This window comes from Prionailurus viverrinus, chromosome B3 (assembly GCF_022837055.1).
Source record: "Prionailurus viverrinus isolate Anna chromosome B3, UM_Priviv_1.0, whole genome shotgun sequence".
In the NCBI taxonomy this organism is placed as follows: Eukaryota; Metazoa; Chordata; class Mammalia; order Carnivora; family Felidae; genus Prionailurus; species Prionailurus viverrinus.
Genome location: NC_062566.1, coordinates 55,155,805 through 55,181,779, shown reverse-complemented (window position 1 = coordinate 55,181,779; position 25,975 = coordinate 55,155,805). Strand labels below are relative to the sequence as shown.

The 25,975-nt window shown below is 39.9% G+C and overlaps 1 protein-coding gene across 1 annotated transcript; it reads left to right on the top strand.

Annotated features, from left to right (window-relative positions):
- The first annotated feature begins 135 nt into the window (after positions 1–135).
- Positions 136–25,872, top strand: PDIA3 (protein disulfide isomerase family A member 3). Its single transcript, XM_047861107.1, has 13 exons — positions 136–455; positions 6,208–6,286; positions 7,758–7,875; positions 16,380–16,487; positions 17,668–17,797; positions 21,219–21,335; positions 21,626–21,751; positions 22,361–22,543; positions 23,330–23,438; positions 24,274–24,402; positions 24,939–25,018; positions 25,336–25,393; positions 25,603–25,872. Exons 1-13 carry the CDS (start codon positions 289–291, stop codon positions 25,714–25,716), a joined length of 1,518 nt encoding a protein of 505 aa, XP_047717063.1. The 5' UTR covers positions 136–288; the 3' UTR covers positions 25,717–25,872.
- The last annotated feature ends 103 nt before the right edge of the window (positions 25,873–25,975 follow it).

The window sequence follows — 25,975 nt, the reverse complement described above, 5'->3', positions numbered from 1 at the left end:
CCCCCGGCCAGCCCGGTCAGCCCGGGAACCCGCCGCCTCAGCCCCGCCCCGCGCTCCGGCCACTCGGCGGTTACCAGCTGGTCCCGCCCGCCCGACGCAGGCGCCACGCAGCCAATCGGAGGCTGCCACACTGCGGCCCGAGCCGGGCTGGGGGGTTGGGACCTCCGGCTGCAGGTCCGCCTGGGCCAGACGCGCGAGCGCAAGCAGAAGGTGCGTGGTCGTGGCCGGCCTTTGCAGTCCCCGCCGAGCCCCGACCCTCCCGGCCGCCCCCAACCTCACCTCGTCGCCATGCGCCCCCACTGCCGAGCCCTGTTCCCGGGCGTGGCGCTGCTATTCGCCACGGCCCGTCTCGCCGCCGCCTCCGACGTGCTGGAACTCACTGACGACAACTTCGAGAGTCGCATCTCGGACACGGGTTCTGCGGGCCTCATGCTCGTCGAGTTCTTCGCCCCTTGGTGAGGCCACTAAGCCGGGGCGTGGATGGGAGGGAGAGCCGGGCTGGGCCGGGGGCGAAGGCGCGGGAACGGTTGGGCCTACGCAGCGCCGGCGCCCTCCCACCATTCCAGCAGGCCTCGCTGCAGCCGGCAAATTTCTCACCCCCGGGGGGCCGCGCTGCCTTGCCGAGAGAGAAGTCGGTGCTGATCGCCTAGGAGCAAGATCCGGGAAGGAAACCCGAAGGCCCCATTCACGCAGGGCCACATCCTTACCTCCGTGCTCTTGCGGCACTTCCTATTTGCAGGTTTAACCACCTCCTACCCCGCTTAGATTGGTATCTTTACAGTTTCTGGGTGAGTCAGTGTTAATGCTCTGCGTCCTACAAATGAGGCATCCCAAGGCCTTATGCTGGAAGCGAACGTTTCACCAAGAGCAGAGGCCCTGGGCCCCCGGAGCACTTCCTTTCTTCTTGCCCCACGCCCCGCAGCCATTGGTTTCTAGCCAAGGTCACTCAGTGGCTGCAGAATGGTCATAAGTGCTTTCTTGAGGCAGGCAGTTATTTTGTCCCATCGCATGGTGCACACTTTCTTCATTAAGCTGATCACATCTCAGCACCAGCAGAATCCCATCCAAAAAAAAAGTAGGTAAAAAGAATCATTTCATCAGAATCTGTCTGAAGTGTTAATTTTAATTAGAATTTCTGAAAAATGCCGTGAAAGACTCCAGTGAGAACGTAACCACTGTGGGGAGAAATAGTCCACTTGAGGGTGATATAACTGAACAAGGGTGTAAATTCCTTAGGATACAACTAACTCAAAAAGTTGGGGGTAGGGAGAGACAGCAAATAGGATTTCTGGCCAAGTAGACCGGAATGTTTTCGTTTGTTTTTAAACTCCCAGATCTTTCCCACAGAGAGCCATGATTAATTTAAAACTTGGGATGGCTCAATATATCCATACTAATTACAGTACTTGATTTTTTATCTCCTCCTGCCACAATACCATTAGTTAAAAACGAATTGTATTCAAAAGTGTCAGTAAAACAAAGTTGGTGTGTAACTTCTGACTGGTTCTTCACTCAGCAAGGACTCGGCTGACCTGCTGAGGGTAAAGTCCTGTAATGAAGACCACCTGAACCAGAAAGATGTGTTAGAGGCAACAGATTTTGTGTCCAGGACATCCGTGTGGTTAACTGGTAGTACTGATTACAAATCATATGTGCTTTTTATACATCTCCAGAAGTCACATTCTCCCTTAGAAACAGCTCTTCACAATCAATTAACCATGCGGTTAACTTTGAAGGGGTGTAACTGTACTTAAAGTGACAGGATGGGGTTGTAATCAGAACTGGGTGGTGCTTCTGTGACTACAGGGGTCAACATAGAGTGAATTACTGCAGAATAGTGGGCTATGAGACTGTTAGTTTAAAGCAGATTTTGTTTTTGGTTTTTTTTTTGATTGAAGGTATTCTTTCCTAATTTAAATTGTTGTATCTGCTTCCCTAAAAACTGCATATCCTGTCATGCACTAAACTATCCCCCAAATTGGGTGGATCTCTGCTGTGGTGTTTGCTTTTAATTGGTCTAGAAGGTAAGGTCATCCTCCACAATGCTGGCAGGAAGGATCAGTTTTCTGAATGACTAATTTGGAATCAAGGAAGTCTCATGTTGATCATGTCCTTATTTCTTCACATTCAACTTTTTATTTATTAATACTTCAGCTGGAAATATTTTCTGACTGCTGTATTCCTGTGTACAGATCAAGAGAGCTAGCTCACAAGTTAGATAGGAACAGTTAAAGAATCCTTATTGAAACTAAATTGACCTATTTTGAGCAAGTTTTTCATCTCCTTTGTTTTTGGGTATTTTTTGCACTTTCATTTTGTAGTGAAAGTGAAAGATTTCTTTGCGGTTGAGTTTATAGACTGATATTTCCATTATGGAGTTAATTGTCTGTAGTTTGTAAGAATGGGAGTATCCAGATTTCTCTGGGGAAATAAATAGCACTATTTAAATGTGATAATATCTGAAAATTTATTGATGTTTTCTGAAAACTTACTGATCAGCATGAAGTTTTAAGTCCTCAACATCTACTTATGTTGTAGATTTGTGCCTTGCCATCTAGGACGGTAGCATTCAATGATATTTGATATACAGCATTTCTGGAGTACATACAGAAAAAGCCCATATGGATAGCATAAAATGGAATATTTTTTTGTACATGCCGATTCCTTTATTTGGAATTCCTGGTATACCTGCCCACCCCAAATTGGTCTTTTCAAAAAGATTTAGCTCAAAAGTTACTTTTTCCTTGAACAACTAACTGGTTGCTCCTGCCTTTCTCTTGGGACCTAATAATACACCTAATATCACCCCTTCCAGACAGGGAAAGGACTACATCAGTTTTTCTGTCAGAGACCTTTATCAAATGAAGTAATGATTGCTGAGTGAATATATGTGGGGATTTATTATTAACTGCTAGATACCATCCCTGAAGGTGATGGAATTGTTTGTGTTTTAATACTGTCTAGGGTTGGGTGAAAGAAGTAGTGGTTAATCTTGATGGTCACCTTCAAACTCCACCTGAATTCCATTCCTCGTGAATTTGAAGAAGGCAGTCTCCTCCAGTCTCTTTGGAATTCGTTAAACAGGTCCTTCCTTGGGGGCATTTGATGACCTTATGGATGCAGCCAATACTAAGGACAGTGGGTTTCAGTTGCAGCCTTGCCACTTACATACCTCCCCATACCCCTGGTTTCCTCCCAGATTGCTGGAGGAATCATTCAGTTGAGTCCCAGGGTGGGGCCCAAGCATACAATTTTTCTAATGCACCCCCATGGATATTTTTTATATGCATCTGTGTTCGTGAGTTTGTGTGTTGAGACCCACCGGTCTGGTCTATTATTTCATGCTATTTTTTCTCTTCAAATGTTTTCAGATGGTTGAGGTGAAACTATTCCTAAATCTGTTGCCTCAGCCTTCTTGATAATTGCATATTCAACAGAAATCTCTCTTCTCTTTTTTATATTCTCATTGCTGTCACTCTGGTCCAAGTTTCAGTGTCTGTCATGTGAAATATATTATCTTCTAGGTGGCTTTTATTCTTATCTGTACTTTCCCCCTTTCTTTCTATATATTGCTGACTGATGTATTCTTAATACAAATAACACATTATCTCTTAACAACAACAAAAAAACCCTTGCAGTTCTCTAAATGTATCATTTTCGGGGCACCTGGGTGGCGCAGTCAGTTAAGCGTCCGACTTCAGCCAGGTCACGATCTCACGGTCCGTGAGTTCGAGCCCCGCGTCAGGCTCTGGGCTGATGGCTCAGAGCCTGGAGCCTGTTTCCGATTCTGTGTCTCCCTCTCTCTCTGCCTCTCCCCCGTTCATGCTCTGTCTCTCTCTGTCCCAAAAATAAATAAACGTTGAAAAAAAAAATTTTTAATGTATCATTTTCACTAGTAGTTTTACCTTTGCTCTACTATTCCCCTTATCTAAAATACCCCAGGACAGGTCCTAGCTGAAGCATTAAATCCTTAAAGGCCCAGATCCAATTCTCACTCCCTTTAACAATTTTTTTCCCCATCTTGGAACTCTTACTATGTTCCCAAAAGCCTGAATTTCTCAGATAAATTGTTTATTTTATTAGATTAGTTAGAATTTATATATTTTCATTACAGTCCAGGTACGTGAATTATGCAATATAAAAGGAATACAGAGGAGCGCCTGGGTGGCTCAGTAGGTTGACCATCCGACTTCAGCTCAGGTCATGATTTCACAGTTCGTGAGTTCGAGCCCTGCGTCGGGCTCTGTGCTGACAGCTCAGAGCCTGGAGCCTGCTTTGGATTCTGTGTCTCCCTCTCTCTGCCCGTTTCCCGCTCATGCTCTGTCTGTCTCTCCAAAAATGAATAAATGTTAAAAAAATTTTTTTTAATAAATAAAAGGAATACAGAAAATGTAATGAGTAATACAATATTTCAGACACATCTAAGATGCCACTGATTGTGAGAGGAATCTTTATTTTATGTCTCACAAAGAAGGAAATGCTACCATTGAAATTATGACAATGATTGCAGGGCACATGCCAATTTCAGATACAGTAAAATATGCATGTATGAAATATAGGGAATACCATTTATTCACCACCCAGTCTAAAAATTAAAGCCAGTATAGTCAAAGCCTCTGGTACATCCCTTCCCCATCTTATGTACTCCCCTATCCTAACTTTGGTGTTTATCATTTATCATACTTTTAGTAAATATGTGACACTAAGCAACATCTAATATTACAGTCTTTTTTTTCTTTTAAGTTTATTTATTTTTAAGAGCGAGAGAAGGAGAGAGAGAATCCCAAGCACTGGCAGTACAGAGCCCAATGCAGGGCTTGAACCCATGAACCATGAGCTCATGACCTGAGCCAAAGTCAGATGTTTTAAACAAGTTTTAGGGGTAAAATGCTTCCAAGTTATTTATCCATCAATTAATAAAATAAATTTTGAGAGTATTGGCTCTGAAATCTATCAGGTTAAGTGTTTTCCACGTTTCCTTCTGTTTTCTAATTCTGTTTTTGCTCTCTTTGGGGAGGTTACAGAACTACTGTACCTTCTCAAAGGGCCTGTGCAGCCCACTGGGTTTTGAAGAGATGATTTATAGTTGGTACTAGCTACACCCTGAGGAGAAATGTCTCCCTCTCCCCCTGTTGCATATACAGTGTGCCCGAGGGACTGTTAGGACTTCCCAGGCATAGGAGCAGGTGTTTCTGATGGCCCTCTGAGAAAATATTCTGACAGTGCTTTATCCTCATCAGTTCTTACAGTCAGATGAATTGTGTAGCTGTAAAAATGGGACTTGGCATCTTAAGTATGTCATTCTAATGCTGTGTTGAAACTTGGTTGATAAGAAAAAGAGGCTCCCCAACAGCTGCTGAAGTATCTATTTATAGAAAATGAGTGCCTTTTGGGCCTCATTCTGCTACCCCCTCAAACTGGGTTTCTGGACAAAGGGATTCCTGTTGAAGGAATGGAGAAAAAGTACTTGATGGTGATTCTTAAAGAGTTAATACCATACTTGAAACCTTATATACAAGTTTTCAATCACTCTATTTTTAAGAACCACTGTGCTGATTTCCCAAGGGGGAAAAAAATGTACCTTCCTTTGGGAAATACTACCAGGGATGGAATTGCTCATGTCTTGCCCATCATTTTATCTTCATTAATTACTTTGAAAGGCTTGAGCCCTTTCTTTCCCTCTTTAATGTGGGTTGTAATTCTGACTGTAGTTTTCAGGGCTCTCTTTTTTTTTTTTTTTTTAAAGAGAGAGCACACATGAGCAGGGGAGAGGGGCAGACGGAGAGAGAGAATGTTAAGCAGGCAAGCAGGTTCCATGCTCAGTGTGGAGCCCAATGCATGGCTCAATCCCATGACCCTGGGATCATGACCTAAGCCAGAATAAAGAGTCGGATACTTAACTGACTGAGCCACCCAGGTGCCCCTCAGTTATACTTTTAATTGAGAAGAAAATAGATGGCTGCTCTGAACTGAGCCAGTCCTACAGAGTCAAACTCAGGTTAGGGATCATACCTTTACCTTGTGAGAACTCTGGTTACTCTATCAGTAATGAATGTTGTTCAGGTGATATTTTCGCTTTTGGAAGCAGCTACTAGTTCAAAAGTAGTATTATAGTTTGAGATTTTTCCTAGAGAAATGTTGACAATCTTGAGGGATTAAACTAAGAATTTGGGTTTTTGTGTTTTTTTTGTTGTTATATTTATATAGGTGTGGACACTGCAAGAGGCTTGCCCCTGAGTATGAAGCTGCAGCAACCAGATTAAAAGGAATAGTCCCATTAGCAAAGGTGAGTATAGATAGATTCTTCATTAAAGAAAATTAATTATTTTAAATAATAGTTTATAAAATTAACATTCATTTTCTTTACTCTTAGGTGCTAAGAAGAGAGAACACTAGTTTCTGGGCAAATGCATACCTATTGTATTAATTTTGGTTTTAAAAGATTAAAAGTAGTGAAACTAAGGGAATTACTGGCATAAGAAGTAAAGTATATGGTAAATAAGACTTAAGGGGCAAATACAGAAAGTAAGATATAGTAGTCAAGGTTACAGAAAAATTATTAGATAAATGAGTTCCCTAAACGACCTTATGATATTCACAGTGAATGGAATAGGAAAATGACAAGGTGCTATAAATATGTAACTAACTGGTCAGCTATAAACTCGGTATTTGCTTTTGCAATCAAAATAATGCTTCTAGAGTTTGGCCATTATTACAGCAAACCCATAGTTGCTCCACTGTAAAAGCTCACATCTTGGCCAGTCTCAAATAAATAGTTCATGCATATATACAACTGTTTTTGGAAATTGCTTTTGATCCTGATGTTTCTATGGCGATTTGCCATAGGGGGAAAAAAGTTGAGTCATGATTTAATTCCTGTCTTGTGTGGCTATAGCCTGTGTTACTATGGACACATTACTTTTAAACCTCAGTTTATGTTATTGGGACCATACCTCAGGTCTTGTGAAGAGTAAATGAAATAACATATGCAAAGTGCCTAATGCATAACCTACTTTAGAGTAAGTGGTTAAATAGATAGGAGTTGTTTTCCTTCTTCTTAATAGGCCTCACTAGATCTGTCTTGTTATAGGTCAGCCCATATTCAAACTAGCATATTAAGTATTGACACCTTTGCTAAAACTCTAGATGATTTGCCAAATTAAATTACACTCCACCTCCCCCCAAAGGGTACATCCATACATCCCCTTGATAATCATCATTATCAAAGTAAGATGCCATTAGTAATTTAAGTGATTTATCCCCCATGTATTTTTTTTTTTTAATGATTACCTATTTTTGAGACAGTGCAGTCAGGGGAGGGGCAGAGAGAGGGGGACAGAAGATCCGAAGCAGGCTTTGCACTGACAGCAGTGAGCCTGATGTGGTGCTTGAAATCATGAATCACAAGATCATGACTTGAGCTGAAGTCGGATGCTCAGCTGACAGGCGCTCCCTCTAAGGCAGAAAAAAGGCCGAGACCACTGCTATAAACAATAGAGACTTCGAAGTCAGATTTTAAATAGTCATTTGTGCATTTTGTAGGAAGTCCAGCAATCTAAATTTTAATGAATTCTTTACGTGGTTCTGATCCAGCTAGCCCAGCACCAGTCTGCCCTTAAAATCTAACACTCCGTGGCATGTGTGCGAAGAATTGCTTGATCCTTTTATGATTTGACCAGTCTTAGTATTGGGGGAATATAGGAGGAGCCTGCAACAGGCATCTGGATAACAAATGGTTCATGTATTTTAATCTTTAGGTTGATTGTACTGCTAACACGAACACCTGTAATAAGTATGGAGTCAGTGGATATCCAACCCTGAAGATATTTAGAGATGGTGAAGAAGCTGGTGCTTATGATGGGCCCAGGACTGCCGGTAAGAATTTTGGATTATATTCTGGAAACTGAATTTGTTAAGTGCTCTGTTTTTTGTAGTGGGGACATGATATTTTTCTATATAACATAACTTTCAGTCTTAAAAAATCCTCCATAAGAGGTCAGTTTGGTATCTAAAAAAGACTTCTCTAAATTAACATTATATAAGTAATATAGGAAATACTTGAACTTGGGGGCGCCTGGGTAGCTCAGTCACTTAAGTGTCTGACTCCAGCTCAGTCATGATCTCACAGTTCGTGAGTTCGAGTCCCACGTTGGACTCTGTGCTGACAGCTCGAAGCTTGGAGCCTGCTTCGGATTCTGTCTCCATCTCTCTCTACCCCTCCCCCACTCACACACTGTCTCTGTCTCTGTCTCTCTCTCTCTCTCTCAAAAATAAACATTAAAAAAAAAAGAAAATACTTGAACTTGAGTTAGGAGGTCTACTATGCAGTTTTTCATTTGACATATTTTTTGAATACTTCCTCGGTGCCAGATATTCTAGGTATAGTAGGTGCTCTGTATTTGTGGATAAACAAAACAGACAAGGTTCCTACTCTAATGGTGCTTACATTCTGGGAAATGAAGAGAAAAGGGCAACAAACAAGTTTAAAAATATATAGAGATAACTACTTCACATCCGTTAGGATGGCTACTATCAAAAACACACACACAGAGGGGCGCCTGGGTGGCTCAGTAGGTTAAGCGTTCGACTTCGGCTCAGGTCGTGATCTCACGGTTCGTGAGTTCGAGCCCTGCATTGGGCTCTGTGCTGACAGCTCAGAGCCTGGAGCCTGCTTCGGATTGTGTCTCCCTCTCTCTCTGCCCCTCCCTGTTCATGCTCTGTCTCAAAAATAAATAAAACATTAAAAAAAAAATTAAAAAAAAAACACACACAGAGAAAATAACAAGTGTCAATGAAGATGCAAAGATATTGGAACCATTGCGTACTGTTAGTAGGAATATAAAATGCTATAGCTGCTATGGAAAACAATATGAAAATTCCTGAAAAAAATAGAATTACTGTGTGATCTAACAATTCTACTTCTGGATATATACCCAAAAGAATTAAGAGCAGGGTCTTGAAGGTACATATGTGCACCTGTGTTTAGAGCTGCATTATTCATGATAGCAAAAAGGTGGAAGCAACCCAAGTGTGGCATCACTGGATGACTCAACCTAAAAAATGTGGTATATTATTAATAATTATATACAAAGCATGTATAATATAAAGCATTATATAATCATATATAATACAGTGGAATATCATTCAGCCTCAGAAAATGAAGTTCTGACATGTGCTGTAACAGGGATGAACCTTGAAGACATGCTCGGTGAGATAAACCAATCACAGAAAGACAAATACCATGACATGCCAACTTATATGAAGTTCCTAGTATAGTAAAATTCGTAGGGACAGAAAATAGAATAGTTCTCAAGGACTGGGGTGAAGAAAATGTAGAGGTTTTTTTTTTTTAATGAGTAGAGTTTTACTTTTGCAAGATAACAAGAGTACTGGAGAGTGGTTGTACAACGATGTGAATGTGCTTAATGCCACAGAACTGTACACTTAAAAATGGTTAAGATGGGGCACCTGGGTGGCACAGTTTGTTAGGCATCTGACTCTTGATTTTGGTTCAGGTCATGAGCCCAGGTTCCTGGTATTGAGCCCCACGTCGGGCTCCATGCTCAGTGCAGAGATTATCTCCCTCTCCTGCCCTCCCCCGCTCACACACATACTCTCTATTTTAAAAAATGAATTAAAAATGTTATTATGTATATTTTATCACAATGAAAAAATTATGTCAATATATATGGATAAGATAAATTTGTGATAAGAGCATTAAAGGGGAAAATTAGGGGCACCTGGGTGACCCAGTCGGTTAAGTGTCCAACTTTGGCTCAGGTCATGATCATGATTCATGAATTCTAGCGCCACATCCTGCTCTCTGTTGTCAACACAGATCCTGCTTTGGGTCCTGTGTTCCCCTCTCTCTACCCCTCCGCCACTGACACGTGCCTGTGCTTCCCCTCCCCCCCATCAAAGATTTAAAAAAAAACATTGGGGCGCCTGGGTGCCTTAGTTGGTTAAGCGTCCGACTTCGCCTCAGGTCATGATCTTGCAGTTCATGAGTATGAGCCCCACGTCAGGCTCTGTGCTGACAGCTCAGAGCCTGGAGCCTGTTCCAGATTCTGTGCCTCCCTCTCTCTCTCTGATCCTCCCCCGTTCATGCTCTGTCTCTCTCTGTCTCAAAAATAAATAAACGTTAAAAAAAAAATTAGAAAAAAACATTAAATTTTTTTTTTAAAAGGAGAAAAATAAAACCATATGATAGTGATTGGGTTTGGGAGTACCACATCATCAGAGTTATCAGATGTAACTTTTGAGCTGAGACATGAATGATAGGAATGAGCTAGCCTTGAGATCTGGGCCAGAGCCTTCCAAGCAGAGGGAAGACTCTAAGGTATACAAAAAGGCCCTAAGGTATAACTGAGCTTGATGTGTTCAAGGGACAGAAAAGACCATGTGGCTGGAGTATAATTAGCATAGATAACAAATGAAGTTTGAAAGACAAATAGGGACTGGATCCTATAGAGCCTATTATTTTTTATTTTTTTATGGTTGTTCCTACAATATTCTTTTATTTTTATTTAATTTATTTTTTAAATTTACATCCAAGTTAGCATATAGTGCAACACTGATTTCAGGAGTAGATTCCTTAATGCCCCTTACCCGTTTAGCCCATCCCCCACTCCCACAACCCATCCAGTAACACTCTGTTCTCCATATTTAAGAGTCTCTTATGTTTTGTCTCCCTCCCTGTTTTTATATTATTTTTGCTTCTCTTCCTTTCTGTTCATCTGTTCTATGTCTTAAAGTCCTCATATGAAGTCATATGATACTTGTCTTTCTCTGACTTATTTCTCTTAGGTAGTTCCAAATGGCAAGATTTCATTCTTTTTGATTACCGAGTAATACTCCATTGTATATATATACCACATCTTTTTATTTTTTTTAAATTTTTTTTTTAACATTTATTTATTTTTTGAGAGACACAGACAGAGAACAAGTTGGGGAGGGGCAGATAGAGAAGGAGACACAGAATCTGAAGCAGGCTTCAGGTTCCAAGCTGTCAGCACAGAGCCTGACACGGGGCTCAAACTCACAAACCGTGAGATCATGACCTGAGCCGAAGTCGGACGCTTAACCGACTGAGCCACCCAGGCGTCCCAGTATACCACATCTTCTTTATCCATTCATCTGTCGATGGACATTTGGGCTCTTTCCATACTTTGGCTATTGTTGATAGTGCTGCTATAAACATTGGGGTGCATGTGTCCCTTTGAAACAGTATACCTGTATTCCTCAGATAAATACCTAGTAGTGCAATTGCCAGGTCGTAGGATAGTTCTATTTTTAATTTTTTGAGGAACCTCCATACTGTTTTCCAGAGTGGCTGCACCAGTTTGCATTCCCACCAGCAGTGCAAAAGGGTTCCCCTTTCTCCCCATCCTCGTCAACATCTGTTGTTGCCTGAGTTGTTAATGTTAGCCATTCTGACAGGTGTGAGGTGGTGTCTCGTTGTGGTTCTGATTTGTATTTCCCTGATGATGAGTGATGTTGAGCATTTTTTCATGTGTCAGTTGGCCATCTGGATGTTTTCTTTGGAGAAGTGTCCATTCATGTCTTTTGCTCATTTGTTCACTGGATTATTTGTTTTTTAGGTGTTGAATTTGGTAAGTTCTTTATAGATTTTGGATACTAACCCTTTATCTGATAGGTCATTTGCAAATATCTTCTCCCATTCTGTCAGTTGCCTTTTAGTTTTCTGATTGTTTCCTTTGCTGTGCAGAAGCTTTTTATTTTGATGAGGTCCCATTGTTCATTTTTGCTTTTGTTTCCCTCCGGAGACCTGTTCAATAAGAAGTTGCTGCGGCCAAGGTTAAAGAGGTTTTTGCCTGCTTTCTCCTCAAGGATTTTGATGGCTTCCTGTCTTACATTTAGGTCTTTCATCCATTTTGAGTTTATTTTTATGTATGCTGTAAGACAGTGGTCCACGTTCATTTTTCTGCATGTCGCTGTCCAGTTTTCCCAGCACCGCTTGCTGAAGAGACTGTCTTTATTCCATTGGATATTCTTTCCTGCTTTGTCAAAGATGAGTTGGCCATACGTTTGTGGGTCCATTTCTGGGTTCTCTGTTCTGTTCCATTGATCTGAGTGTCTGTTCTTGTGTCAGTAACATACTCTCTTGATGATTATAACTTTGTAATACAGCTTGAAGTCCGGTATAGGGCCTATAATTGATGATGAAAAAATATTTTGGACAGTTTTGTCTTTGTCTATCAAATAAACATGCAAATTTTACCTTTTCATGATGGAAAGCTAAGAGAAAAAAGGGATTCAGTTGGGTATTTTAGGGAGATGGAATTTCTTCAGTATGCGTGATGGTTACTTATATACAAAGCTCTACATAACATGGCTGCTGCCTAACTCTCCTATCATCTCAAGATTGTTTCACCTTATTAGGACCTTTGCGCTGGTTTTGTTCACAACCCAAAATGATCTTCTGCTATGTTTGCATGGCTTGCTCCTTTTTGTCATGGAGATCCTGGCTTGAATTTCACCTCCCAGAGGCTTTCCCAGGCCACCAGACCTAAGGTAGCCACCCAGTCATTTTCTTAAGACATCAACTTCTTAATTCTCTATATAGTGCCAGTTATTATATTTTTAATTGTTTATTTGGAGATTTTATTTATTATTTGGTGACTTACTTGGAGATTTACTTACACTGTAAGCTCTAGGAAAGCAGAGACCTTTGTTTACTACTTTGTCTTCAGCACCTAAGTTTTCTCACATCTAGTAGATACTCAGTAACTCTTTGTTGAATGCATGAGTAAATATTTCAGCTCAACTGAGGTCATTTTTTTTAAATTTTTTTTTTTAATGTTTATTTATTTTTGAGACAGAGAGACAGAGCATGAATGGGGGAGGGTCAGAGAGAGAGGGAGACACAGAATCTGAAGCAGGCTCCAGGCTCTGAGCTGTCAGCACAGAGCCTGACACAGGGCTCGAACTCACGGACCGTGAGATCATGACCTGAGCCGAAGTCAGACGCTTAACCAGCTGAGCCACCCAGGCGCCCCTCAACTGAGGTCATTTATCTAACACTTAAAATTTGGTATGTCTAAGCACAGAAGGAAACAAAAATTTTTTCCTGAGGTAAAAAGTGTTAACAAAGAATCCATGCTACCTTTCAGATTTTATTCACTTAATTTAGGGTAGAATTTGCAGTTAGAAATATTGAAATGTTTTTGTGAACTTGAACAGGTCCTAACTAAGTTATAAGTGAACCCAATTAGACTGCCACTGGTCAGCTATTCTCATTTGGGCTATAACCTAGATTTCTTAAATTTGAGAATTTCTCAGGATCTGACTAGGAGGTCAGATGTTTGGTTTATTACTTGTTCATGTACTCCTCTACAAATTATGCTCTTTGCTCTCCTGCTTAATGTGGTTGCTCCGTACTCCCATTTTACCTTCCAAAGATTTTTAAATTCTTAGGAGAAAAGTAACATTTCTCATCATAGCCCCAGGTTAATGTTCTTTATAATTTATATCATGATGTAGTAATAATGATCCTCTTGAAGGCTAAATAAATATATTCAATTTCAATTAATCTTTTGATGCAACCCCTCCTATGCGAGTTGAGGAAAACATTTAAAAGGGACAAAAAAGTCCGTGACTGGAAAGAGAAGGAAAAAACATTAGAAAAAATACAGACTATTTTGTATTGAAAGGGTTAAACAGTGTAGTGTCTCAGTACTTAGAAGAGAGTACTTAGAAGAGAAAGGGGGTGAGGGGTGCCTGGGTGGCTCAGTGGTTGAGCATCCAACTTAGGCTCAGGTCATGATCTCACAGTTCGTGAGTTCTATCCCCGCATCAGGCTCTGTGCTGACAGCTCAGAGCCTGGAGCCTGGTTCGGATACTGTGTCTCCCTCTCTCTGCCCCTAACCCACTCACATTCTGTCCCTGTCTCTCTCGAAAATAAATAAACATTAAAAAAATTAGAAAAAAGGGGCACCTGGGTGGCTCAGTCGGTTAAGCGGCCGACTTCAGCTCGGGTCATGATCTCGCGGTCCGTGAGTTCGAGCCCCGCGTTGGGCTCTGTGCTGACAGCTCAGAGCCTAGAGCCTGTTTCAGATTCTGTGTCTCCCTCTCTCTCTGACCCTCCCCCATTCATGCTCTGTCTCTCTCTGTCTCAAAAATAAATAAATGTTTTAAAAAAAAAAAAGAAAAAAAAATTAGAAAAAAAAAGGGAAGAAGAGAAAGGAGGTGCAAGAGGTAGAATATTATGGAGGAGGAGCACTGCCTGTTTAGCCTCTGGGCATTGTGAGCCTATGAATGGTTTTAATGGACCCCAGAAGAAAGTAGATTAATAGTCTGTCAACTAGGCTTAAGGGATAAGACGATTTTTTTGTGTTTTCTAAACTGTTTTACTTATCTAGCCCATTTCACCTCAGTAGGGAAGTGTGGTGTAGGTGGATCCTATACATGGGATAATTTCACCTATATATAGTTAAACTCTTACACAGGCTAGCCAAGTCACTGCATCTTCTGCTTGGTTTTTGTTTTGTTTTTGTTTTTTTGCATTTTCTGCCTTTAAAATGTAAGGCTACAAGTGACTCTGCTACTTGAGAATAAGAGATATTTGCTTACTTTATTTGCAAAGTGGATGTTTCTCAGACTTAACTGCTAAGTTATCCTAGAGCTAGGTATATATCACTGAGCAAAACAGACAAGCATCCTTATGCATTTGGAATTTACTTTGTAGTGGGGAGAGATAGATGAAAATAATAAGGACAGAGTATTAATTAGATGGGTAAAAGGTGCTGTAGAGAAATATAAAGCCAGGGACAGGAGTTTAGGAGTGTTGGAGGTTGAATAGGTTTTAGTTTACAATGGGATGATCAGGGAGAGCATCATTGAGAAGATGACATTTGAGTAAAGACCTAAAGGAGATGAGAAAGGGAGCCAGGAGGATATCTGGGGAAAGAATGTTCTAGGCAGAGTGAATAACATCGACAAAGGCAATGTTAGATTTACTGTTATAAAACACTAATACATCCAATACATCCTGGGTAGGGGTTATAAATACGTACAGTCTCTTTGAGGGGGTAGTTTAACCATTATAAATTCATGTACTCTTTGATCCAGTGAATCTGCTTCTAGGAATTTAACCTACAGATCTATTCAATCATGTGCAAAGTGACATTAATACAAGGTTGTTTATTGCAGGATCATTTATAACAGCAAGAAACTGGAAACAAATGTCTATCATTTGTGTCTAGTAAAATAAATTATAGTACATCCATGCAGTGAAACTCTACACAGCTATAAAAAAGACTAAGGTAGCTAGCTTTTTATGTATTTTGGCATAAATTATCTTTAAATTATATTAAATGACAAGAAAATACAAAAGAGCCTATGCATATGCTGCCATTTGGGGAGAAAAGAAAGAAAAAATATGTAATTGCTTGTTTATGCATAATATATAGACAAAAAACTGAAACATCCTATAGGGAGGAAACTGGGTAACTAAAGACAAAGGAAGAAAACTTTTCATTGTGTATCCTTTTGAACTTTTTTTTAAGATTTTATCTTTTTAGGGGCGCCTGGGTGGCTCAGTCGGTTAAGCGGCCGACTTCAGCTCAGGTCATGATCTCGCGGTCCGTGAGTTCAAGCCCCGCGTCGGGCTCTCTGCTGACAGCTCAGAGCCTGGAGCCTGTTTCAGATTCTGTGTCTCCCTCTCTCTGACCCTCCCCCATTCATGCTCTGTCTCTCTCTGTCTCAAAAATAAATAAACGTTAAAAAAAAAATTAAAAAAAAAAGATTTTATCTTTTTATTAAAATATTTTTTTAATTTATTTTTTTGAATGTTTTACTTATTTATTTATTTATTTATTTATTTTTATTTTATTTTTGGGACAGAGAGAGACAGAGCATGAACGGGTGAGGGGCAGAGAGAGAGGGAGACACAGAATCGGAAACAGGCTCCAGGCTCCGAGCCATCAGCCCAGAGCCCGATGTGGGGCTCGAACTCACGGACCGCGAGATCGTGACCTGGCTGAAGTCGGACGCTTAACCGACTGCGCCACCCAGGCGCCCCATGTTTTACTTATTTTGAGAGAGAGAGAGTGCAAGCAGGGGTGGCAGGGGAACAGGGAATCCGAAGTGGGCTTTGCACTGACAGCAGTGAGCCCAACGAGCCCAACGTCAGCAGTGAGCACTGACAGCTCAAACTCATGAACCGTGAGATCATGACCTGAGCTGAAGTTGGACACTCAACTGACTGAGCGACCCAGGTACCCCAAGCCCTGAGGTCAAGAATCGCATGCTTCTCTGTCTGGCCAGGCTCCCTCTTTTTGAACTTTGAATATGTGAATGATTGCCTTCTCAAAAATTAGAAATTTGTGTTGGTATAATCTTTCATCTTATCTTTTAAGATGGAATTGTCAGCCACCTGAAGAAGCAGGCTGGACCAGCTTCTGTTCCTCTCAGGACTGAGGAAGAATTTGAGAAGTTCATTAGTGATAAAGATGCTTCTGTGGTGGGTAAGTAGCAAATATTTGATTATACAACAAAATCATCAACTCGGTTTCAAAAACCCTCTAATATCTGAGTAAACGACAAAGTTAAAACAGTTTAGGAAACCTCAAGGGCACTTGAAAAAACACCTCATAGATTTAGGTCAGCATTACTATAATGTGGAAAAAATTGGTTTTATTTGAGTGGCTTTGTGTTCTTACAAATAAAGATTTAATTTCAATTAAACACCCAAAATAGGAAAACACCTTTTTCTATAACATCTCAAATTCTGAGATTTAAACTCAATAGAGTAGTTAAGATTGAAAATAATGTTTTAAGGTGGGAGGACACTAGTAAATAATAAACCTGTTTTCACAGTAGTAGGGGATTTAGTTCTTGAGATTAAATTGCTAGGATCTGTGTATATTTATACAGCAACCTTTGCTTTCTCAGGTGTTGTGGTATCTCATTTTATCCTTAAAACAACTTGAACGAACTAAACACATTCTACATCTGGATTGTTGTTTTGTTTTAAATTAATGTGTAATACATTTGACTTAAAAAAATGAATTTAAACATATAACTGTGCTTCTCTCAGTCTTATTATAATAAAAGTTAACTTTCTGGCAGTAGAAGATGGTTTATAATTTAAATTTGATTAAAAGCTACTTCTTACTGTCTAGATATTACTGATTCTGTATATTTTCAAAGCGTTAACTATAAGCAGACATTTAAGAAACAGGTAGGTTTTTTTGGGGTGCCTGGGTGCTTAATCGGTTGAGCATCTGACTTCAGCTCAGGTCATGATATCACAGTTCATGGGTTCGAGCCCCGCATCGGGCTCTGTGCTGACAGCTCAGAGCCTGCAGCCTGCTTCGGCTTCTGTCTCCCTCTTTCTCTGCCCCTCCTCTGTTTGTGCTCTGTCTCTCTCAAAAATAAACATTAAAAAATAATAATAATAAGACCTGAACTCTGACAAATTCTCTCCCTTGACTCCCTTGGACAAAAATTTTTTAAGGGGTAGGGGGAAAATTCTCTGAAGTTATTTTGTCAAATATCCTAGGTAGTCATGGCAAAGCAGGCCTAGTCCTCTTGTCTATCTCACTTGGCTTATTTGTAAATAGAATTAAGGTTATGAAAAAAAATGTTTAAGTTTGAATATGTTTCAATACTGTTTCTTCCTGGTGTTTGACACTTTTTGTACAGGTTTTTTCAAGGATTTATTCAGTGATGCTCACTCTGAGTTTCTAAAAGCAGCCAGCAACTTGAGGGATAACTACCGATTTGCACACACCAATGTGGAGTCTCTGGTGAACAAATATGATGATAATGGAGAGTAAGTGCCTGAGTTGACTATCTTTGTAGATTTCTGTACCAAATACTAATTGTGTGAACTGGTGACTTTTAGGCCCAAAAGATTTACTGAACACTTGCTAGGCATTAAGCCAACTGCTAGAAACTATTGCTGCCTTTGAGGTCCATCTAGTAGAGGGAGACAGTGAATATGTAAAAAATGTAAGTGTCAAGTGGGCAAGTGTCAAGTGTTATAGACATATTCAGGGCATGTGGGAAGAACAGAGGGAGTGATTTTTTTTCTTTGATGGTGGGGAGTAGTATCAGAAAAAACTTCTGGGGAACCTGAGTGGCTCAGTTGGTTAAGCATCTTGCTCTTGATTTCAGCTCAGGTCATGATCTCATAGTTCGTGAGACTGAGCCCTGGGTTGGGCTCTGCGCTGATAGTGTGGATACTGCTTGGGATTCTTTCTCTCCCTCTCTCTGTCCTTTCCCATTCCCTTTCACCCCTCCTTCTCCCTCTCTAAATAAATGAATGAATGAATGAATGAATAAACTTTTAAAAAAAGGAAAAGAAAAAACTTCATAGAGGACATAATTCTTGAGGTATATTTTGAAAGATAAGTTTTGGCAGTTGGAATAAAAATTATTCTAGATTTGAAGAAAAATTTATACCAGATAGAGCAGCAGGAGTGAAGGCCCCAGGTAATGAAATAATTTAGGAATGTTGAGATCTGTAGTACTGCTGGAGTATCGTTTGTAAATGATGTCATAGTGAAAGATCAGAAACCAAATTATAGAAGACTTTGGAAATGCATACAAAAGAATTAAAAACAATTTTTTTTACTGTTTATTTTTTATTTTTGAGAGAGGCAGAATGCAAGCGGGGGAGGGGCAGAGAGAGAGGGAGACACAGAATCTGAAGCAGGCTCCAGGCTCTGAGCTGTCAGCACAGAGCCCGATGCGGGGCTCAAACTCAAGAACTGCAGGATCATGACCTGAGCCGAAGTTGAATGCTTAACCAACTGGGCCACCCATGTGCCCCAAGTACACACAAAAGAATTTTGATTTTATCTTTTAGACATTTCAGAGCCATTAAAGGCTTTGAGCTGGTGAGTAATGTGATTTTGTATTTCAGAAGAAAAGTTGCTGGAACCCATGTGATGATGGTTTGAAGGGGGAGAAATGGCAGGGGAGTTAGAGTCTAACCTAAGTGTGATCTCTAAGAGACTAAATTAAGGCAGCATTAGGGTCATGGAGAAGAAGGAGAGAGTATAGAAAATATAAACAATAGGATTTAGTCCCTAGCCATGTGTGAAAAGAGGAAAATCTAGAGTGAGTCTAGGTTTTTAAAAACTTGGATGACTGGGTCAACCATAGTTATCAATCGAGCTAGGAAAGATGAATAGTAACAAATTTAAATATGAAGGGAATGATGATGAGTTCCTTTTGGCACAGTGAGTGTGAAGTTTTTGAGACAACCATGTAGTGAAGATCCAGTAGACAATTGGATGATTGAGACTAGAATTCAGGAAAGGTTCTGAACTAGAGATAAACATTTATGGATCAAGCACACGTAAATAATTACTGAAACCATGAGACTAGAAGATATCACTCAGGCTGAGCATATAAAGAAGAAAGGTGTGCCAAGAGCTAGTGTTATTGATTTATATTTAACAAACTATGTAGTGTTTACTATGTGCCATTTACTGTTAACTCACTTAATCTTCCTAACAACTGGTGAGACACATCTGTTATTATCCTCATTTTATAGAGGAGAAAGTATTCAAAGAGGTTAATTTCCCTAGCTTCACAGTAGGTAAATGTCAGAACTAGGATTTGAACCTAGAAAGTCTAGATGCAAAGTTGTAAGCTTGACTGACTTCTAGATTAAGACATACCAGGTCTGTAAATGAATGTGGAGCCACCTGTGGGTCATTAAGCACTTCACCCATTAGTGTGTTAACCATAGATGTATTTATTGTGGCTGCCTTTAAAGTGGCCTATCAGCTTCTGATTAGAAGTCTTACTGAGAAGACCTTACATGAAAGGGGTCTTAAGGTCATCAGGTGTACACCAAGGTCATAACATCATTAAAGAGTGTATTTGGAACTGTTGGATTTCTATTTTGGGGGGAATAACTGCTCTGAAGTTTGTAACTACACTAAAAAAAAAAAACAAATCTTAGCCCGTTTCACATTTTTGTTTGCCCAGCATGTTTGTATTAGGTTCCCTTTTGTTATGGAGTTTCCCTGTGTGCTATAAAATGCCTGTGTTTTAATTAACATAAAGTCTGTGGTTAATACTGGAAGAGTGAGAGTGGGATATAAGGAATTAAAGGTGCTGACACCTAGGGGTGCCTGGGTGGCTTAGTTAGTTAAGTATCTGACTTCGGTTCAGGTCATGATCTTGTGGTTTGTGAGTTCGAGCCTTGTGTTGGGCTCTGTGCTGACAGCTCACAGCTTGGAGCCTGCTTCAGATTCTGTGTCTCCCTCTCTCTGCCCCTACCCTGCTTGCACTCTGTCTCTCTCTCTCTCTCTGTCTCAAAAATAAACATTAAAAAAAAAAAAAAATTCTAATAAAGGTGCTGACACCTAGCCAAAAACAAGTGATAAAATTCTGTGTGGGTGTATGTGCAGCGTGGAGAGGAGGAATGAATGACGGTGAACCTAGAGGTGAGAGATTAGTAGTTAAAATAGTGGTATTTTCTGGGAAAGGTGATACTTGATATAAACCTGTGACTCAGACCAAATTGGGGTTTAGTTTTAGCTGAACAAGTTTAGAAATTAAAGAAGGAATTTGTTTCAAGTGTTCAGTGGAGTGAGGAAAGCTGGTTTAGGTAGGGGGGCAAAATAGTACCAGCAAGAAAAAAATTGGTAAAACTTGGTTTATTGGGATAGAGAAGTCTAGGACAGGATGAACTCAAGCTAAACATTACTTATAATTATATAGCCATCTTTGGAATTTTTCAGCTGGAAGGAATCTTAAAGGTATTTTCTGTAGTGAAATAATTCTCTATGTGGGAAAGCAGGGCAAGTTACCTTCCAGTAAGAGCAAGCTCTGCTTTATTGTGCATCTTGGAATTTGGGGATAAGTTGGGTTCTGTTACTATTTTTAAAGGTTTGGAAATTAATCCTCTACTCTAACCCCCTTAAATCCCTTTTTGCATTGATGGAAAAACTGAAGCCCAAAAGGATTCCATTGATCATGGTGGGGCTAGAATTAGAACCACAGTCTCCTAACTTTCCAACTCAAGGTTTATTAAACTATATCCAATTATTGCACTTGAGATTAAGGTGGTTAGCCAAGTCTGTGGTCATGTTGCCAAGTCTGTGGTCCCAGAAAAGAGTCCTTATGTGCTTAAATGGTGACAGTAAAAGCGGCAAGAGTAGATGGTCTGAGCTTTAAATAAAAGATTGAAGACTGTTCTCCTGCTGCCTACCTACTAATACCTTCTTTTTAAGGGGTATCACCTTGTTCCGTCCTTCACATCTGATGAACAAATTTGAGGACAAGACTGTGGCATATGTAGAACAGAAAATGACCAGTGGCAAGATTAAAAAATTTATCCAAGAAAACATGTGAGTACCTTGGTTGGGATTTCTTGGCTTCATTTTAGTTTGCTTACCTCACTTATTAAGCAGACCCACGTTTTGGATTAAATAGCCTCATTCAAAGGATTGAACAATAATAGTTGAAGTTTATATTAAAGCAGTAATGTGTGGAACCTAGAACTCTTAGAGGGTATATTGTTCTGTACTTTTCTTTACGTTGAATTTTCTTTTGCTTTTCTAAGTGCTATCAGTTACTTTGTGATAATTCCATAACCTAGCTGAACCTGCCAGATTTGATAATGGATTATTTATTTCAGTTTTGGTATCTGCCCTCACATGACAGAAGACAATAAAGATTTGATGCAGGGGAAGGACTTACTTGTGGCTTACTATGATGTGGACTATGAAAAGAATGCCAAAGGTTCCAACTACTGGAGAAACAGGTAATAAGGACAATTTTTCCCTTTCATAAACAAGTTTGCCTAATATGTAAACACTTTCTTCTAAATATCCTCTTGCAGTGTATGATGTCACAGCCAGTTAGAATGGGAGGAGTTGGCTCCCGAAAACCACATTTGAAGCTGTTAAGGACAAATAACATAAACTATTTACATAATCTGTTGGGCATATCTTCCATAGGTATTCCTTTGCCTGTGACATAGTTGATTCCTAACCTCCCGGTAAAAATGCAAATGTGATCTAGAATTTGTTTAAAATATTGTGCCTATTTGCCCATCAAGATTCTTAGAGCATTTTACCCTTATAAATTTTCTTTTCAGATCAGTCGTTATGCCTGCAATATTTTAGTTATATTACAGTATAACAAGATTCATTGGGAATGGACTATTTGGTACCACCAGTTTGGCAGTGAAATTCAGTAAGACCTAACAATGTACCATGATTCTGTGTCAGTGGCCAAGAATGTAGTTTAGACTGATTCCAGAGGGCTGGTGGACTGTAAAATTTAGTCTTTGGTTTCTAGCTTCTTGATTTCAGAAGTGGTTTACCACCATGGTATAAATCTTGGTGTAAATATGTCTTATTTCCCACAGAGTGATGATGGTAGCAAAGAAATTCCTAGATGCTGGAAACAAACTCAGCTTTGCTGTAGCTAGCCGCAAAACCTTTAGCCATGAACTTTCTGATTTTGGCTTGGAAAGCACTGCTGGAGATATTCCTGTTGTTGCTATCAGAACTGCAAAAGGAGAGAAGTTTGTCATGCAGGAGGAGTTCTCGTGAGTTACAAGTTAATGTGGGTTTGGGGGTGGATTCTGCAAAGAAATGTAAAGCCTTTTACGCTACTGAGAATTTATAAAGAAGAACGTTAGAATGTGAAGATAGGTCTTCTACCCAAGACGTATGATTGTCATTTTTCTTAGTTAATTTTAGGGACTTTAAGGATCACAATCCTTAATAAATTCTGAAAATTAGCAAAAGGATGGCAGCTTGGAATACTTACATGATTGTTTCTACCTTGCCATTAAAAATAGTACATCAAGAACATTGAATGGTCTCTTTGAGATTGATGTAATTTCAAACCATTGCAACCCCCTCTCATCCCTGTAAAATGTCTTTTCTTCTTTGAATACTTACTGGCCTAAAGTGAACTCAGGGAATGGAAATATCTTAAAACCCCAGAAAATTAGGACTTTTCACTTTCTGAGACTTGGAGAGAAAAGTCTTCCTTGTGAGGAAATCAGTAAAACAAGATACTGTAAATAGGTGGTATTTTTCAGAGCAAAAAAGACCTGACCTGGTTCTTCTGCAGAAGCGACTTTCCAGAAAACCAGTGTTTTCTTCCATCTCTGACCTTTCTGATTCACAAAGAATATGCTACAAATATAGGAGGTGGTAGGGTTTTTTGTTCAGTCAGTAGATCTGCATATTGAGAGATAAGGTCCTCCTGTTTTTAACTTCCAGTTTCTAACCTTGAAACTGGAGCTAGAATATGAAACTAAAAAATTGCTTTTAATCCTCTCAGTAGAAGATTAACAAACCTGACCCTTGTCTTTCAATTGCAGACGTGATGGCAAGGCTCTTGAAAGATTCCTGCAGGATTATTTTGATGGCAACCTGAAGAGATATCTGAAGTCTGAGCCCATCCCAGAGAGCAATGACGGGCCAGTAAAGGTGAGGTGCCCATAGCTTCACCAAGGCTCTAAGCAGCTGCCTCTCCTTATTGTCCCCCGATCTTAGTTTTATTGAGATATAATTGACTCTCCTCATTTCTTAACCGACTGAGCCATCCAGGTGCCCCTTCTTCTTGTTTCTCATATTCCAAAAATGCTTCGTCTAAGTGAAGACCTTGTTGGCTGTCACGTTTTTGGTTTTGTTTGTCCTCCTCTCCCTGAGTCATAAAATAAGCATTGGCAGAGCTCATGATGCTCAAGGGGCAAGAGTATAAAATCTTCATAGAATTTATTTTGAGAGAGAATGTGCACAAGTGGGGAAGGGGCAGAGAGAGAAAGGGAGAGAGAGAATCCCAAGCTCCACTGAGCACGTAGCCCAATGCGAGGCTCAGGCTCATGGCCATGAGATCATGACCTGAGCTGATATCCAGAGTCAGACACTTAACCGACTGAGTCACCCAGGTGCCGGCTTCATAGAATTTTTGTTAGTATTTATATTAGAACTAAGTTATTCTTCAGGGTAGAGCAAGCTAACCTCTAAGAATAGTTTTGAGATTGTTGCTTTGAGATTAAGAAAGGGTTGGGTAGCACTTATTTCCTATGACTTACTGAACAAAGTTTGACAGGTGACAGACCTGGGAATGAGTTTGTTTCTGGAAAATGGTCAGAAACATCTTTAATATAGTCTGTAGATGCTATTTGGGTTTCAATGACATATTTTCAGGGACAACACAGCACATTTTGATAGGGTTTAGGTGCAGAAACAAATACAGCATGTGGTGAATTTTTATTCTTCATCTTGCCTTACCAACTAGAGAATCTTTGGTGTATTCCAGGTAGTGGTAGCAGAGAATTTTGATGAAATAGTGAATGATGAAAATAAAGATGTGCTGATTGAATTTTACGCTCCTTGGTGTGGTCACTGTAAGAATCTGGAGCCTAAGTATAAAGAACTGGGAGAGAAGGTAAGTCTGAACCATATTCTGAAGATAAATTTTGAGTTGGGAAGTTGACACATAATTCAGCATTGGCTAGTTACCCTAATTAATTCAGTACCTGTGTCCTGGTAGATTTTTTTTTTTTTTCAGCTGTCTACTCTTTATTTTCTCCTGGCTGACCCGCTAGTGTCTCTAGCCTGTGCAGTGCCTCAGATACCTGTTTTTGATATTCCACTCCTCAGACTCAATCTAGATTGTGGTTAAAAGTATCCAGGCTTCTGAATTTTGGTAATGGCGTGTATGAATCCATTATGTTTCCCTTGTAATGTCTTATGGAAGTCAGGTAATTTTGAAGGTAGCTATAAACAGAGTCTTAATATGTAGAAACCAAGAGAGAAAAGGGATGCCTTTGGAAAGCTAGATATTATGTAAAGTGTCACTACACTTCCTACTGGAGCAGAACTTATCCAGGTGTTTAAAAATGAGGTTATTTTAAGTGTTGATTTGACTAAGTGTCCCTTGGTCACCAGAAACTTTAAAGGTTTAACCTTTTTTATTAACAGCTCAGAAAAGACCCAAATATTATCATAGCCAAGATGGATGCTACAGCCAATGATGTGCCTTCACCATATGAAGTCAGAGGGTAAGTAGATTAAAAGCTAATAAAAGTGTCTAGGCAATTGATAGGAAAAAGTAAGCTTGCAAACCATTTATTGGGCATAGTTTAGGGAGTGGATCCCTCACTGCACTTGAACATGGAACCAGATGCCTTTTTGGCTTAGAGTTCTGCTGCAAGGGTCCACATGACTGCCACAGATTTGTGAGCACTGATAGAGAGTGGTATCTGGTCAGAAATAGAAATCATGAAGAGAAGTTATTCCCAGAAAGTTATTGGGGAAGTATATGTTGGACTTACTCTGGAATCTGAAAATGAGTTCACTTTTTTTTTTTTTTACCCAGTTTTCCTACCATCTACTTCTCTCCAGCCAACAAGAAGCTAAACCCAAAGAAATACGAAGTAAGTGCGTTGTCTCATCTCCCCACAGATACACACATACACATACATATTCAGTTCTTTAAATTTTACTTAACTGGAAACTTCAGTTTCATAGTCAATGTATGTGGTTGCTAACGTGCTTTTATAAACTCAAAAGTCTTTCTATTGGGGAAAAAAAATCCAGGGTTCTTTAAAAGGTTAAATTTTCAGAGTAATCTTTCTGTTTTCAGGGTGGCCGTGAATTAAGTGATTTTATTAGCTATCTACAGCGAGAGGCAACAAACCCCCCTATAATTCAAGAAGAAAAAGCCAAGAAGAAGAAGAAGGCACAGGAGGATCTCTAAAGCAGCAGCCAAACATGCCACTTTGTAAAAGGACTCTTCCACCAGAGATGGGAAAACCATTGGGGAGGACTGGGACCCATATGGGATTATTACTCTCAGGGCAGAGAGGACAGAATGGATATAATCTGAATCCCGTTAAATTTTCTCTAAACTGTTTCTTAGCTGCACTGTTTATGGAAATACCAGGACCAGTTGATGTTTGTGGTTTTGGGAAAAATTATTTGTGTTGGGGGTAATGTTGTGGGGGTGGGGGGGATTG